The sequence below is a fragment of the Pteropus medius genome, unplaced genomic scaffold (assembly GCF_902729225.1).
Source record: "Pteropus medius unplaced genomic scaffold, Ma_sr-lr_union100, whole genome shotgun sequence".
Taxonomy (NCBI): Eukaryota; Metazoa; Chordata; class Mammalia; order Chiroptera; family Pteropodidae; genus Pteropus; species Pteropus medius.
The window spans coordinates 17,269,172-17,282,096 of record NW_024349803.1 but is presented as its reverse complement, the minus strand read 5'-3'; the positions used below and the strand labels follow the sequence as shown (position 1 = coordinate 17,282,096).

Sequence of the window (12,925 nt, the reverse complement as noted above, 5' to 3'; positions counted from 1 at the left end):
ATTATAATGTCAAGGTACTGTCAATGTGGCTATATAAATAGTGCATTTTTCCAAGAGATAGCAGTTTTACTTTAATTTTAATGGTTTTACTTTTATGTTCCAAATACGTTTCGTTAAAAAATCATACTAAGATAATAATTTGTTCTAAATAAGATTAAAATACAAACAAATTCACCAGCCTCTTAAGAAAAAAAAACCTAATAAAAATAAAATATACTAAAATTTGAGCAAAATCAGTCTGTATTTTTTGGCGGGGAGGCAGGGAGGGGGTGCAAGGAAAGCAACTTTATTTGGAAAGCCAGCAAACCAAGAAGATGGTAGGCAAGCATCTTAAAGAACCATCTTAAGAAAGTCAGAGTTCAGGCTTCTTTTATGTCAAGGGAAGGGGGAAATGGGAGGGGTAAGAGGTGATGATGACTGCAGACATCTGAGTGCCAGCAGGAGCCCAAAGAAGATTGTGAAATTTCTTTGTACTTAGTCTGTTGTCAGTCTGTTTTTAAAAAGAGTCTTTTTAGTAGGTAGTCCTTAATTTCTCAAGCCTTAACTATCCAAGAAATTAATACTATGGTCAACTTTAAGCTACACTGTGAGGCCAGGGACAAGGTACATTTTGCCCATTCTGAGCCTACCGTAAAATAAATGCTAAACCTCTTGAAGACCTTCTCTACAATGATTCTGTTGTTTTTAATTAAAAAAAAATTCATGACTTTTGTATGTGTATGAGCGACTATGTACTTAAATGTTATTAAACTCATTCAATTTTGAAATAACTGCTTTATAAAAAGTAACAAAGGATACATTTTAAAGTTGATTCAATAGTGATTCTCAACTGTTCCACTCTTTGTCACTCCATTCCTCAGCACTTCTTCTCTAGTTTAGATTTTCTTGTCCTCTACTGAATCTATATCTCCACCTGCCACATCAGGGAACCCTAAACAATGGCAGTACAATATGATCTGAAATCACTAGACCACATCTATGGGCAGCTAAACCTCAAAGGAAGATAGTAAGAAATATTGTAAATAGTGTTCCAGAGCATTCTCAGAGGTGATTTTTAAGGAGTTCTGTTAATTGTGAGTATCCTGTGTTCATTTAGAAAAGGTGTCTTGAACACTTACAGAATTACAATGCGATGAATACTCAGGAACTGGCAAAATAAATTTTGAATTCAAAGTTGCTTTGAATAAATATGATATTTAGCACAGCCTCCGAAGTGTTCCCTATACTGAAATTCTTCATAGTAGCAAAGTCCCATGCCACCTCCTTTTCACATTTGCCTAATATACCACCTAAGAATTCAATTATTCGTCTGGGACTCATTTTGTCATTTGTGATGATTATTACAATTGTAGGGTTAACTTATATTCTGTCTAAAAATTTAAAACTAACATAGTCAATACCAAGCCAAAACAGAAATTTAATGAAGTACCTTGGACCACTGCAACAGCTTGTGATAGAAGTACATAGCACTGATTCCGATTCTTCCCAGCAAAGTTTTATCAACTTCACTATTTTGTGGATCTTTGCTAACTGAAACACAAAGTAGGCATTTGGAAGAAAGTGAATGGTCACTTAAAATGATAGAAAAGGCAAATTAAAATGGAATTACTGACACTACCACAAATACCAGGTGTCGGCAAACTACAGCCCACAGACCAAATCTGGCCCATGGCCTGTTTTAATTAGTCTGGGGGCTAAGAATTTTTTTAAAGGATTGTTTTAAAAGAAAACAAAACCATGTGACACAGATCATATGAGATGTATACAAAGCCTAAAATATTTACTATTTAGTTCTTTACAGAAAGTTTGCCAACCCCTGATAATATGGCAGTGAACAGCTCATATAAAAAAAAAGTCTTAAAAATATGTGAATTTTTATAAAATATTGAATGTCAACTGTAATTGAAAAATAAAAATATGTGAATTTTGTTGACTCATAATAGTGAAGATAGTAACAACTTGGATGATTCAAAAATTCAGGTGCTTCAATATGATTTGCTAGCAATAGTTTCACCAATCTGAATGAAAAGAAAAATGAGAACATGAAACATTTGATATTAAAATACCAATTTTTGACCTTATATCATGAATCTAATTTAACAATAAATAGATGGAAAATTTATAAAAAGAAAGAAGTATTTGAAACCTGCAATATCAATTTATCCCCAACATGGAAAATATTCAGAGCTTTACATTGCTGTTAAGAATATTGCACCACCCTAACCCCTAAGACTCAGACCAAAACAGTGACATTTTACCTGTTTCAGCAAATTCACAAAATGGAACACCTGGTCTCTCTTCTTTATAGTCTTTTGTTAGTGTTTCAGCAATACAAGCACAAAATCTCTGGAAATCTGCAAATTTTTCACAGCCCATTTTTACATTAATGTATAAATTTCCCAATTTGGTCCAGTCACCTTTTTCTTTACAATGCTATCAGAATTATTAAAACAAAAAAAGAGAGCAAGCTGTCATTTATGCAAACATTATGAGTAGGCGTATGCAGGCATTAGATATATAGAAATTAATGACATAAGCCCTGCAAATCTTATAAACTGACTGACAAATGTTACATCAATAACATGCTATTGTACGATTTGCTTTTCTGACTACAGCAGAGCCTTTATAAGTTCTAGATGGCAATATACATTGTTTTTAATGATCTATTTCCTAATATACTTAATGATGTCACCCACAAAGTGAAGATAAATTTTATAGAATTTCTTCTATAAAAGGGGCTATAAAATAATTTTCAGTAAACTTCCCATCTTATTTTCTATTATAAACTAAAAAATAGTTTTCCACACCAACCAACAAAAAATGGTTTCGAAGATATAAATACTTAGACCAATAATTGCTAGATGCATACAAAAACAATCTTAAATTAAAAAGTAAAATCATCCTGACAGTCCTCTATTTCTTATACTCTAAATTCTTGGTGAGTGCACACTGATCTTGCCCCCGCTGCCTCCCGCCCCGTCATTTCACATACTGCAGCCATCCATGGATCATGACAGGTAAGTGAACTTTCTTGTGCACTGAGGGAGTCTGTTCAGTGACAAGAATTAAAGGCTAAGCTTTAGATTATTATACTTTAACGTAAGTTAACTTTGAAAGTGAGTGATTATTTCCAGAATTCTTTTCAGAATAGTCCACAATTCCAAAAATTATGTTTGCGTTTCAAAGTATTAAAAAAAATTAAACACCTTTTTCTTGAGCAGTTTTTCTGTGTAACAGCCACATTTCTAAAACTTTTCCTAAAATGTGGTTACTATTCAAAGTTTCTTTACTGTTATTGGTTTTCAAGGATCCCGGCAACTTATTTACAAAATAAGTGTCATACCTCTATTTCATTCAAGGCCGACTCTAAATCACAGGTCCAGTTCTTTTTAAATTGCCTCATTTGTAACCTTTACCAATAGAAAAGAGTTAATTAAGTTCACCCTCCAAAAAGTCACTATTGCTCCTAATTCATTTATTTTACCGTTTATACCTAAGAGACAGGAGAAAAAAAGAATGTAGTAATATATTATACAAATTCTTTGGAGCTCAAAGAATGGTAACTGCACAGATACCTACCTCATACCATTTCTTCCCCAAACCATAGGCAACAAGAAGGAAAAAGCAAAGTCCACATGAAACCATACCTTCAGTCTAATCTGAAGACAGAGAATGCCAAGGCTTCAAATAATTACGAATAAAAAGAGAAAAAATATTAAATCCCAGCACTTGATCTCTACTGTTCCCACTCCACCCTTGCTGCTCCACAAAGATTTGTGACAAGCAAGTCAGATATAAACAAAAACAAAGCAAAAACATCTGTAGAAAGAAAACAAAAAGGAAAATTACCAGAGGGATCTAATATTGATTTTAAAAATACCACCACAAAGTCTAATCCACACTAAGTTTGAAAATGCTGAAAAAAGTGTCTGGGTAGATCAGAACACAGACCCACAGCAGAAACTGAAAAGTTTATGTGGTTTATAGAAGGCAATTTGAAACGCATCTTCTGGGAAAGAAAGGACAAAAATGAAAAGGAGAAGCATCCTTTGACAATTGGAGAGAGGAAAACACTAACAAAGGGAAAGAGGAAGGTGCCACTGAACTAAGAATATTGCATAACAGCCAATTATGGGTCAGTTATGGTAATGAATCCCAATGCTCTATAAAGTATTACAAAGCATTAAAAAGGAATAACCACTTCCTAATTCCTTTTGTGAAGCAAGTATAAAATTGATACTTAAACTAGATAAAGAAAGGACGAAAGAAGAAAACTAAAGAACATCATTCATAATGGTGATGCAAAAAAACTAGATAAAATATTAACAAACAGATCAGTTTTACAAAATGAAAAGAATTATGAGGATGGTTGGTGGTGATGGCTGTACAACAATGTGAATGTGCTTAATGCCACTGAACTGTACCGTTAAAAACAGAAGATGAGACTTAACTTTGTGGCTCCAAAAAATAAGGAAGTAGTAGAAAAATGAAGAGAACATGATGAAAGGATATAGGCACCAAAAGTCAAATCTGGAACAATTCGAGCATCAAAATAATCAATAGTAGGTTTGGAATGATATATAACCCATGGAATAAAATAAATACCCATGAGTTCAAACTGATATAAATAATTGAATAAGTAAATAAATGGAGAAGGGACAACTTTTCTTTCCTTCTTTTTTTTTTCTGGACAGCTCTTCTTTATTGAAGAATTCCAATTAATAAAAGTAGAAGAAATAGGGAAAATATGAAGTCACCAATGGGCAAATGTTGCAGTAGTACCTTGCCCAAAAGATCCACTGATGAATACTAAAATTAATGTATGAAGGTTGGAAGAGATAGGATAAAGCATAATGCTAAAGATATTTATTTACTATAAAGGGACAAATAGTAACTTCATAGTGTAGAAACCTGACAGATAACATTTTTAGCTAAGTGATCAAGGTTAACTTAACCAGGAGTAAGATATTTTGATACCATGTACCCCTACTATGATGCAGTGAAATCTTTAGTTAATGATTCATACGACAATCAATTTCCTGGTTTTGATAATTACACTGTTATTATGTAGGATGTTAACATGAAAGCAAGCTAGATGAAAGGTACATGAGAAGTCTCTATACTATTTTTTGTAACATTTCTGTAAATCTAAAACCATTTCAAAATAAAAAAATTTTAAGTCATTAAATATGTTAACAAACTTCCTAGATTATAGATACACTTATATTCTCACTCATATCCTGAATGTAAATGTTAGAATTCTTTGTAGCAGCCTTATCTACTGAAAGTGAAAGCCTTTCAACTGAACTATAAACTACCTAAGTAAAAACTATCATCAAAATCAAAGTATGAGTGTCCATTAAAACTCATTCCCCTAGTCCAGAAAAGGGTAATTACTTCAAAGTGTGTCAGAAAAATTCAAATATAAAATAATAAATACTAAAATTTTCTCCCTCTGCCTTGAGGTCGGGTCCACACTCCCAAGCACAATCCACACCCTTTAACTACCCACAGTTATTTTCCTATTCTCTCCATCAAATAGGTCACTAATGTTAATACATGTGAAAAAATACTACACAACTGTTTTGAAGAAGGAGCATAGGAAGGAGCAAAGTGTATAAGGATACAATTTTCAAAATTAGGGGCTGTAAGATAAACTGTAAAAATATTTATCTGATTGTGTCACTTTGATCATTTAAAAACTACGGCTGATTTGTCTGGATTCTTCTTATACCAAGAGATCCTTTTCCCAGTCATTGCATGAAGGGTGGAGTCGTGTAACTAACTGTCCTGGGCAGAAGGGTTCTGCTGCTCCTCTTGAGCCTGGATGCACCCACTTCCCTTGTGCCAGCTGTCAGTGAATCTGGCAGGAGACTAACATCTGCTAGCCATTCAAGCTCTCCGCCATAGCTGTCACTGCCTGGAAATGCGAAGTTTTTAGCATATGGCCCAGGAAGAAAGACTTAATGTTTGGAAGAAAATATCGATGCACCCTACTTACAAATGGATTATATCCCAGAATCCTGTGCTAGACAAATTGCATTTTTTAAAAAAATTTATTTTCTAGATTGTCTTAATTTTTTAACCTCATGTCATAGTTTTTGTAGATAACTCAAATATTATTATCAGTAGTTAAAGAAATGAAAAAAAAATCATAGAACTTGAAAAACTCAAATGTATCTTCAATGATAGTGACTAAAGGAAAATAGTATTACTTAGTAGAATTATTGCAATTCCTTAAAGGGAAATAATATTACTTAGCAGAATTCCTGCAATTCTCTCATCGTGTGCCCTGGCATCCAGGGCACTAGAACAAGCCTATAGATTATTTAAAATTTTCAAGAGGCTTCTGTCAGACACTGTCAATCTACAACTATTAACTTGTTAGGATCTAACTACTTAATAAATGAGAATATTAACCTATTTCTTGTGGCCTATGGACACTGAACTAAGACAGTTTGGAAACCTCTGTAGTAGAGGATAATGAGATAATGGCAGCTGTGGAAGCTCTCTAAAGGAGCTTTCTGGGCATTCTCTGGGCTTTGGTGGTTGATATCATCTGCTCTTTAACAAATCTGATTTGATTAAAAAGTTATGGTTCATTTAAAAACCTATAATCTGTAGACTTTTCTCTATGTATGTAATAGTTTAAAAATTTTTGCAAAACCAATGGCTTTCCTTTTACTCAGTACAGGTATATTGTGGTACTACTCATAATTATCATAGGTTTTATAAAGGCCTTTGGAGGCCCATAAGCTGAACAGAGAAAGCAAACAAGTGAGAGAAAGAATGAAGGAGAGGCATTAAATTATATTATTTAGCTAACATAAGAAAGAGAGTGAAAAAGAAAAAAGAATTAAGGTAATTTACATTCATGTAAGAGTGTGTGTCAAGGGGAAATAAGTTGTGAAACAGGATAAGAGATTCCTTTTATCAGGCATGGAAATGAAATTAGGTACAGAGAAAGGCTTGGTGAGGCTGGCTGGGAGGGCTGGCTAGAGGCAGCTTGACTAATGACAATATGACTAAGACTAGCCAAGAGATGGGAGGAGGGCTTACGGTGGGCAACTATCTAGATGTTTGGACATGTGACCAGTAATAAGTGTTTTGCCTTCATCCTTTATAAGACCCCATCAAAACATACATATTTTAGCCTTTTTCCTTACCTGGATTTCATTTCCAGAACTGCAGTTATTTCCTGTTTGGAAGCCTGTACTTGGTATAAGAGCTTAACAATATAGTTAAAGTGTTCTGGGTCAAGCACCATCCCTGCTTCAACAAGCTATAGAAGAGGAAAAAAAGTAGTTGCTGTTATAAAAATATGAATGAGTTGAAAACCAATGTGTGTTTTTACTAAGAGACTGATGGAAGAAATGAAAAAGACAAGTAGAATTAAAATTTCTTAAATAAATTTAAGCACATTTTCTTTAAATATTTGAGAACCACAATGAGATACCCTACTTCAAGAATTTAAAACAAAAATGAAAATGATAATTTGAACTCAAAAGTTGAACATTCTTCCTGTTCGCCAAGTTATCTTAACTGTTTTGTCACTTCTCTTCTCTGGTACTCACTCTGTCTTTTAGTATACCACTGGTATATACCTTATCCCTGATGAGAAACTTCCTGAAAAGTAACAAACTATGGTTTTCTACAACTACTGTGGGTGATCGGTAATATTGGAGTCAAAATATTTCCAGGCAAGTAACTCTATAAAGTTTTGTAATATGGAACTAGAGGTGTTCTCTAAAATATTTGTTCATCTGCTACATAATTCCAATGCTGCTTCCTAAAGAAAACGGGGGTTTTCTGAAATAGATGGCTTGATAGTACCAAATACTGGGAAGTATTCAACAAAAGTAAAAATATTAATTACATTTTTAGAGCCATAAAAAATTTTTTTTTTTGTTTAAAGCCAAATATAAAATTAATTAATTCCTAGCCACAATTTTTCTATCTCCTTTCTTTGTTTTGGTAATGATTTTCTACTTATATATTGATTTGTGTATTTATTTTTGTTATAAATGACCTTAAATATTTGTAAGAGGAGAATTTTTTTTAATCGTCCTTAAGGTGTAGCTACGAGGATAGTTTACAAATCAGAAAGAAGTCATCTGGAGTGCTTGGAACTATTTATTTAAGGGGAAGGCCTGTCAGTCACTGGAGTCTGCTTATAATTCCTGTTTAGGAGAAGAAACAAACATTTCTGAAAATAGAATTCTTTGGCATCAAGAATGTGAATAAAGGCAGTTTCAGAATGTAAGTAGAAATCATTTTCTTGAAAATCATTATTTCTAAATCATTTTTTCATTGATTATTCACTATCAGAGAATAAAAGTGATAAAATAAAACCATACCTTGCAAAAGATATCAATTAAAGCAGGCACAGCATTCCTTAATTTCATAGTTGTCACATGCTCAAATATTTCTAGTAATATTTTCAGAGCAGGCTAGATAAAACAAAAAATGACACTCATTTCATGTCTTCTTTCAGTATACCTTAAGTTTCTCAAATTCGTTTATGCTGAGGAACAAAAGTGTTCTCTAGAAAGTATTCAACAAACATGGAAATTGAACAGCTAAAACATACAAACAAGAGAACAGAGGAATTAAAATATTAAAAAAAATTTTTTTCAGGTTACTTACCAGCATTTTAACCATTATGCTGAGGTTCACTACCTGAAAAACTTCTTTCAATAAACAATGTTTGAGTAAAGAATTTAGAAGGTCATTTAGCACTTGTAAATCAAAGTGTACACCTGGAGGAAACCTTCTGTAGTACTCCATAAACATGCTTACTGAAAATAAAAAAAAATATATATATATATTAAAGTGATTTACTTTTAAGATAGTCATCTTTTCTAAATTAGATTATTTTTCTATATTTAAAGATTGAGCAGTACGAATTAATTTTCTTGAAAAGTATCTCTCCAGTATCAGAAATATTTGATAAAAATAATTTAAAGCAAAAGTTAATGGCAATAACATATCAGGCACTAGACTGGAAGCTAACTCATGTGTTCACAAAGAAATAGGTCCAAATTGCCTCATTCATCATGGTCTCAATATGAATACCCAGAAAGCCACACTCTCAGGGAGACTTCAGGTAGTAGCCTGGTCATGTATGAAAAAATGTATAATTTAGGGGTGGATGCAGACTATTTTGACACATACCCATTCTTGATGTTTTACCCCCACTAACATGTTGACCCTGGGGATACTTTTTATTCAAGTTTATGATTATGAACAGTGTATTAAAAATTAAAACACTAATTTCTTTTGAGAAAGTTTTTAATGTCAATTCAGTTCCTTACTCAATTTTCTATATAACGCTTAAACCATTTCCTATTTTTCCTCATTAATTTCACTAAAATTATTTTAATTGGGATTACTTCATTGGTTATTTTTCCCCACTCTAAAATTTCCCAGGTCAAAATCCATGCACCTTAGCTGAAACTGCCTTAGAAAAATTACTTTGGGTTTTGTGTTAATTATTTCTGCCCCAAATACTTATTATCTGGATTATTTGATGTTGCCTGGGAAAGTCAGTAGCTACTAATAAAATTCAATAGCATAACAGAAAAATTAATGTTGAAGTTATAACTTTTAACAATTTTAATAATACACTATAATAATATTCAACTTTATTCTCAAGTCTCTTTATATACTACAATCTTTTTCCTGGGCGCCTACAGATTAATTCTTCTGGCTATTCAGTTTGCATCTACACAGTTGCCTATGTAAGAAGCAGATCAAGTGATAACATGAGAAATTCAGTGTTTGCTACTACAAATTATTAATAAAATGGAAATGGCATATGTTTAAAAAAGGTATAGTTGCAAAGAATTTATGTTAGCTAGTGTTGTAGTCCACTAATTGAAACACATTCTCCTTTCTGTCATTAAATACTTCTAAAATTTAAGTAATTAAAATGTTAATGTAATTTCTCCTTTCAAAATGTTCTCCTCTGGTTAAACTGTTAGCTGAAAAAGATTTGAATACTTTAACAGCTTTTGACATGCACTGCTACATTGCTTTTTCCCCCCAAAATTTCTTATTGTGGTAAGATATACATAAAATTTACTATCTTAATTATTCTATTCTGGCATTTATGAACTATTTAATTATGATTAAATAACATTTCCAGTACTGTCTCTGTCTGTTTCTTCCTGTGCCCACCACCATGCCCCTCGCCACTGAGCTCCAGGAAGGGGTCTCAAGTAGACGATGGGCCAGATGTGACCTCCCACCCCACTATACAGGAACCCTGAGTTGCTGAAAAGGCTTTATTACATAAGGAAGGGGGCTCAGTCCTTCTTGGCTGCTGTCTTCCTCATGGCTGCAAAGATGATGTTCAGCTCCCCTCTGTCTCCCTTGGCATGGATGTGAGTCCCCAGCCTTTTCTCGATGAACTTCAGGGCCCCCTTTTCCTTAGCTTGAGCAGCTCCAGGGCACGCTGCTTCAACAGGGCAAAGCTGCAAGCTGCTTGGATCCTGTCCTGCAAGAACCTATTGTGCTTGGGAAGTGGTGGCCACTGTGCCTCGGCCCGCTCACGTTCTTGGTCACCTTGAGACTCTTGATGAGGCCCACAGCCATGGGGCTGCCATGGTGGAAGGAAGCCTTATTTTTAAGTGTTACATTTCAGTGGGATTAAATACATTCATAATGTTGTCCATCCACTTCTATAACTCTTTTCATCTTGTAAAATGGAAACAGAAACTATACCTATTACCTATTAAACAGTAACTCCCCTCTTCCCCTCCCCCCAGCAACAACCATTCTACTCTGTCTTGAGGATTATGACAACTCTAAGTACCCCATGTAAGTGCAATCATACAGTATTTGTGTTTTTGTGACTGGCTTATTTCACTTAGCATAATGTCCTCAAGGTTCATCCATGTTGTAGCATATGTCAGAATTTCCTTCCTTTTCAAGACCGAATAATATTTTATGTATAAACCACATTTTTCTTACCCATTCATCTGTTGATGGACACTTGGGTTGCTTCACATTTTAGCTATTGTGGATAATGCTGCTATGAACATGGGCGTACAAATATCTTTCAAGACCTTGCTTTCAATTCTTTTAAGTATATACCCAAAAGAAGAATTGCTGGATCATATGGTAATTTTATTTTCAATTTTTTGAGGAACTGGCACACTGTTTTCCACAGTATTTGTACCACTTTACATTCCCACCAACAGTGCAAAAGGGTTCCAGTTTCTCCACATCCTCATTAAGACATGTTTTCTGTTTTTTTGGGTAGTAGTCATCCTAATGGGTATGAGGTGGTATCTCACTGTAGTTCTGATTTGCATTTCTCTAATAATTAGTGGTGTTTAGCATCTTTTTAATTTGCTCATAAGCCATTTGTAAATCCTATTTGGAGAAATGTTTATTCAAGTCCTTTACCTATTTTTGAATCAGGTTTTTTTTGGTTGTTGAATTTTAGGAAATCTATATATTTTGGATGTTAATCCCTTATCAGATACATGATTTGCAAATATTTTCTCCCATTCTGAGCTGCTGTTTTACTGTTGGTACTGTCATTTGATGCACAGAATTTAAAAATTTCATGAAGTCCAATTTGTCTATTTTTCCTTTCGCTGTCTGTATGTTGGTGTCATATCCAAAAAAGTCATTGCCAAACCAGTGTCGCAAAGCTTCTGCCCTTGTGTTTTCTTCTAAAAGTTTTATTGTTGTAGGTCTTACTTTGTTTTTGATACACTTTGAATTAATTTTTGTATATAGTATCAGGTAAGAGTTCAGTTTTATTCTTGTGCACGTGGTTACCTAGTTTTCCATACCATTTACTGAAAAAACTATCTTTTCCCCATTGAATGGTCTTGGCGCTCTTGTCGAAAATCATTTGACCATATATGTGAGGCTTTATGTCTGGGCTCTCTGTTCTATTCCACTGGATTACATCTGTCTTTATGCCAGTATGACACTTTTTGATGATACTAATAACAGTTATTTTCTTTAAATGTATTAGTGTTTAAATCACGTAAAAAACAAAAAATGCATTTACAAACCATTGTTATAATAATACTAGTTTTTACAACTGGCCATGTATTTACATTTATTGCGATCCCTCTTTCTCCTCATAACCTTGAGTTATTGCCTAGTGTCTTTTCGTTTCAACATGCAGGCCTCCTTTAAGTATTTATTGCAGAGCAAGTGAAGTGGCAATGAACTGTTTTTGTTTATCTGTAAGTGTCTTAATTTCTCTCATTTTGAAAGCAAGTTTTACTAGATATAGTAAAACTGAGATATTTTCTTTTTTGCACTTTGAATATTGGCCCACTGCCTTCTGGTCTCCAAAGTTTCTGATGAGAAACCTGCTTATAATCTTACTGAGGGATACTTGTATGTGATGATTCACTTCTTACTGCTTTCCAGATTTCCCTGTCTTTTGAAAGTTTGATTATAATGTGTCTTAGTGTGGGTCTCTTTGAATTCATCTTACTTGGAGTTTGTTGAGCTTCTTGGACATTTGTATTTATCACTTTCATCAAATTTGGGAAGTTATCAGCCATTATTTGTTCAAATATTCTCTCTGCCCCTTTCTCTTCTCCTTCTGGGACTCCCACAATGTGTATATTGGTCTTTTAATGGGGTCCCACAGGTCCCATAGACTGTATTCACCTTTCTTCAATTTTCTTTCTATTTCCCAGACTCAGTAATTCCCATTCCTATCTTCAAGTTTGCTGATTACTTTGTCTGCTCAAGTCTAACTGTGAATCCCTCCAGTGAAATTTTCATTTCAGTTATTGTACGTTTTAGCTACAGATTTTTTTGTTTCTTTTTAGGTTTTCTATTTCTCTACTGACATTTTAATTTTGTTCATACAATGTTTTCTTGACTTTCTCCACATCTTCCTTAGTTCTTTAGCATCTTTAAAGACAGTTTTAAAGTCACTGTC

The 12,925-nt window shown here is 33.7% G+C and overlaps 1 protein-coding gene and 1 pseudogene across 1 annotated transcript in view; both read right to left on the bottom strand.

The window, feature by feature from the left end:
* The window catches only part of TOPAZ1 (testis and ovary specific TOPAZ 1), a 63,498-nt gene that overhangs the window by 18,833 nt on the left and 31,740 nt on the right, over nt 1-12,925 (bottom strand). The window contains 6 exon segments of the mRNA XM_039837462.1: nt 1,430-1,530; nt 2,259-2,433; nt 3,344-3,410; nt 7,167-7,282; nt 8,358-8,450; nt 8,647-8,798. Of these exon segments, the coding sequence (XP_039693396.1) occupies nt 1,430-1,530; nt 2,259-2,433; nt 3,344-3,410; nt 7,167-7,282; nt 8,358-8,450; nt 8,647-8,798 (704 nt within the window).
* On the bottom strand, nt 10,308-11,837 carry LOC120582245 (60S ribosomal protein L36-like; annotated as a pseudogene).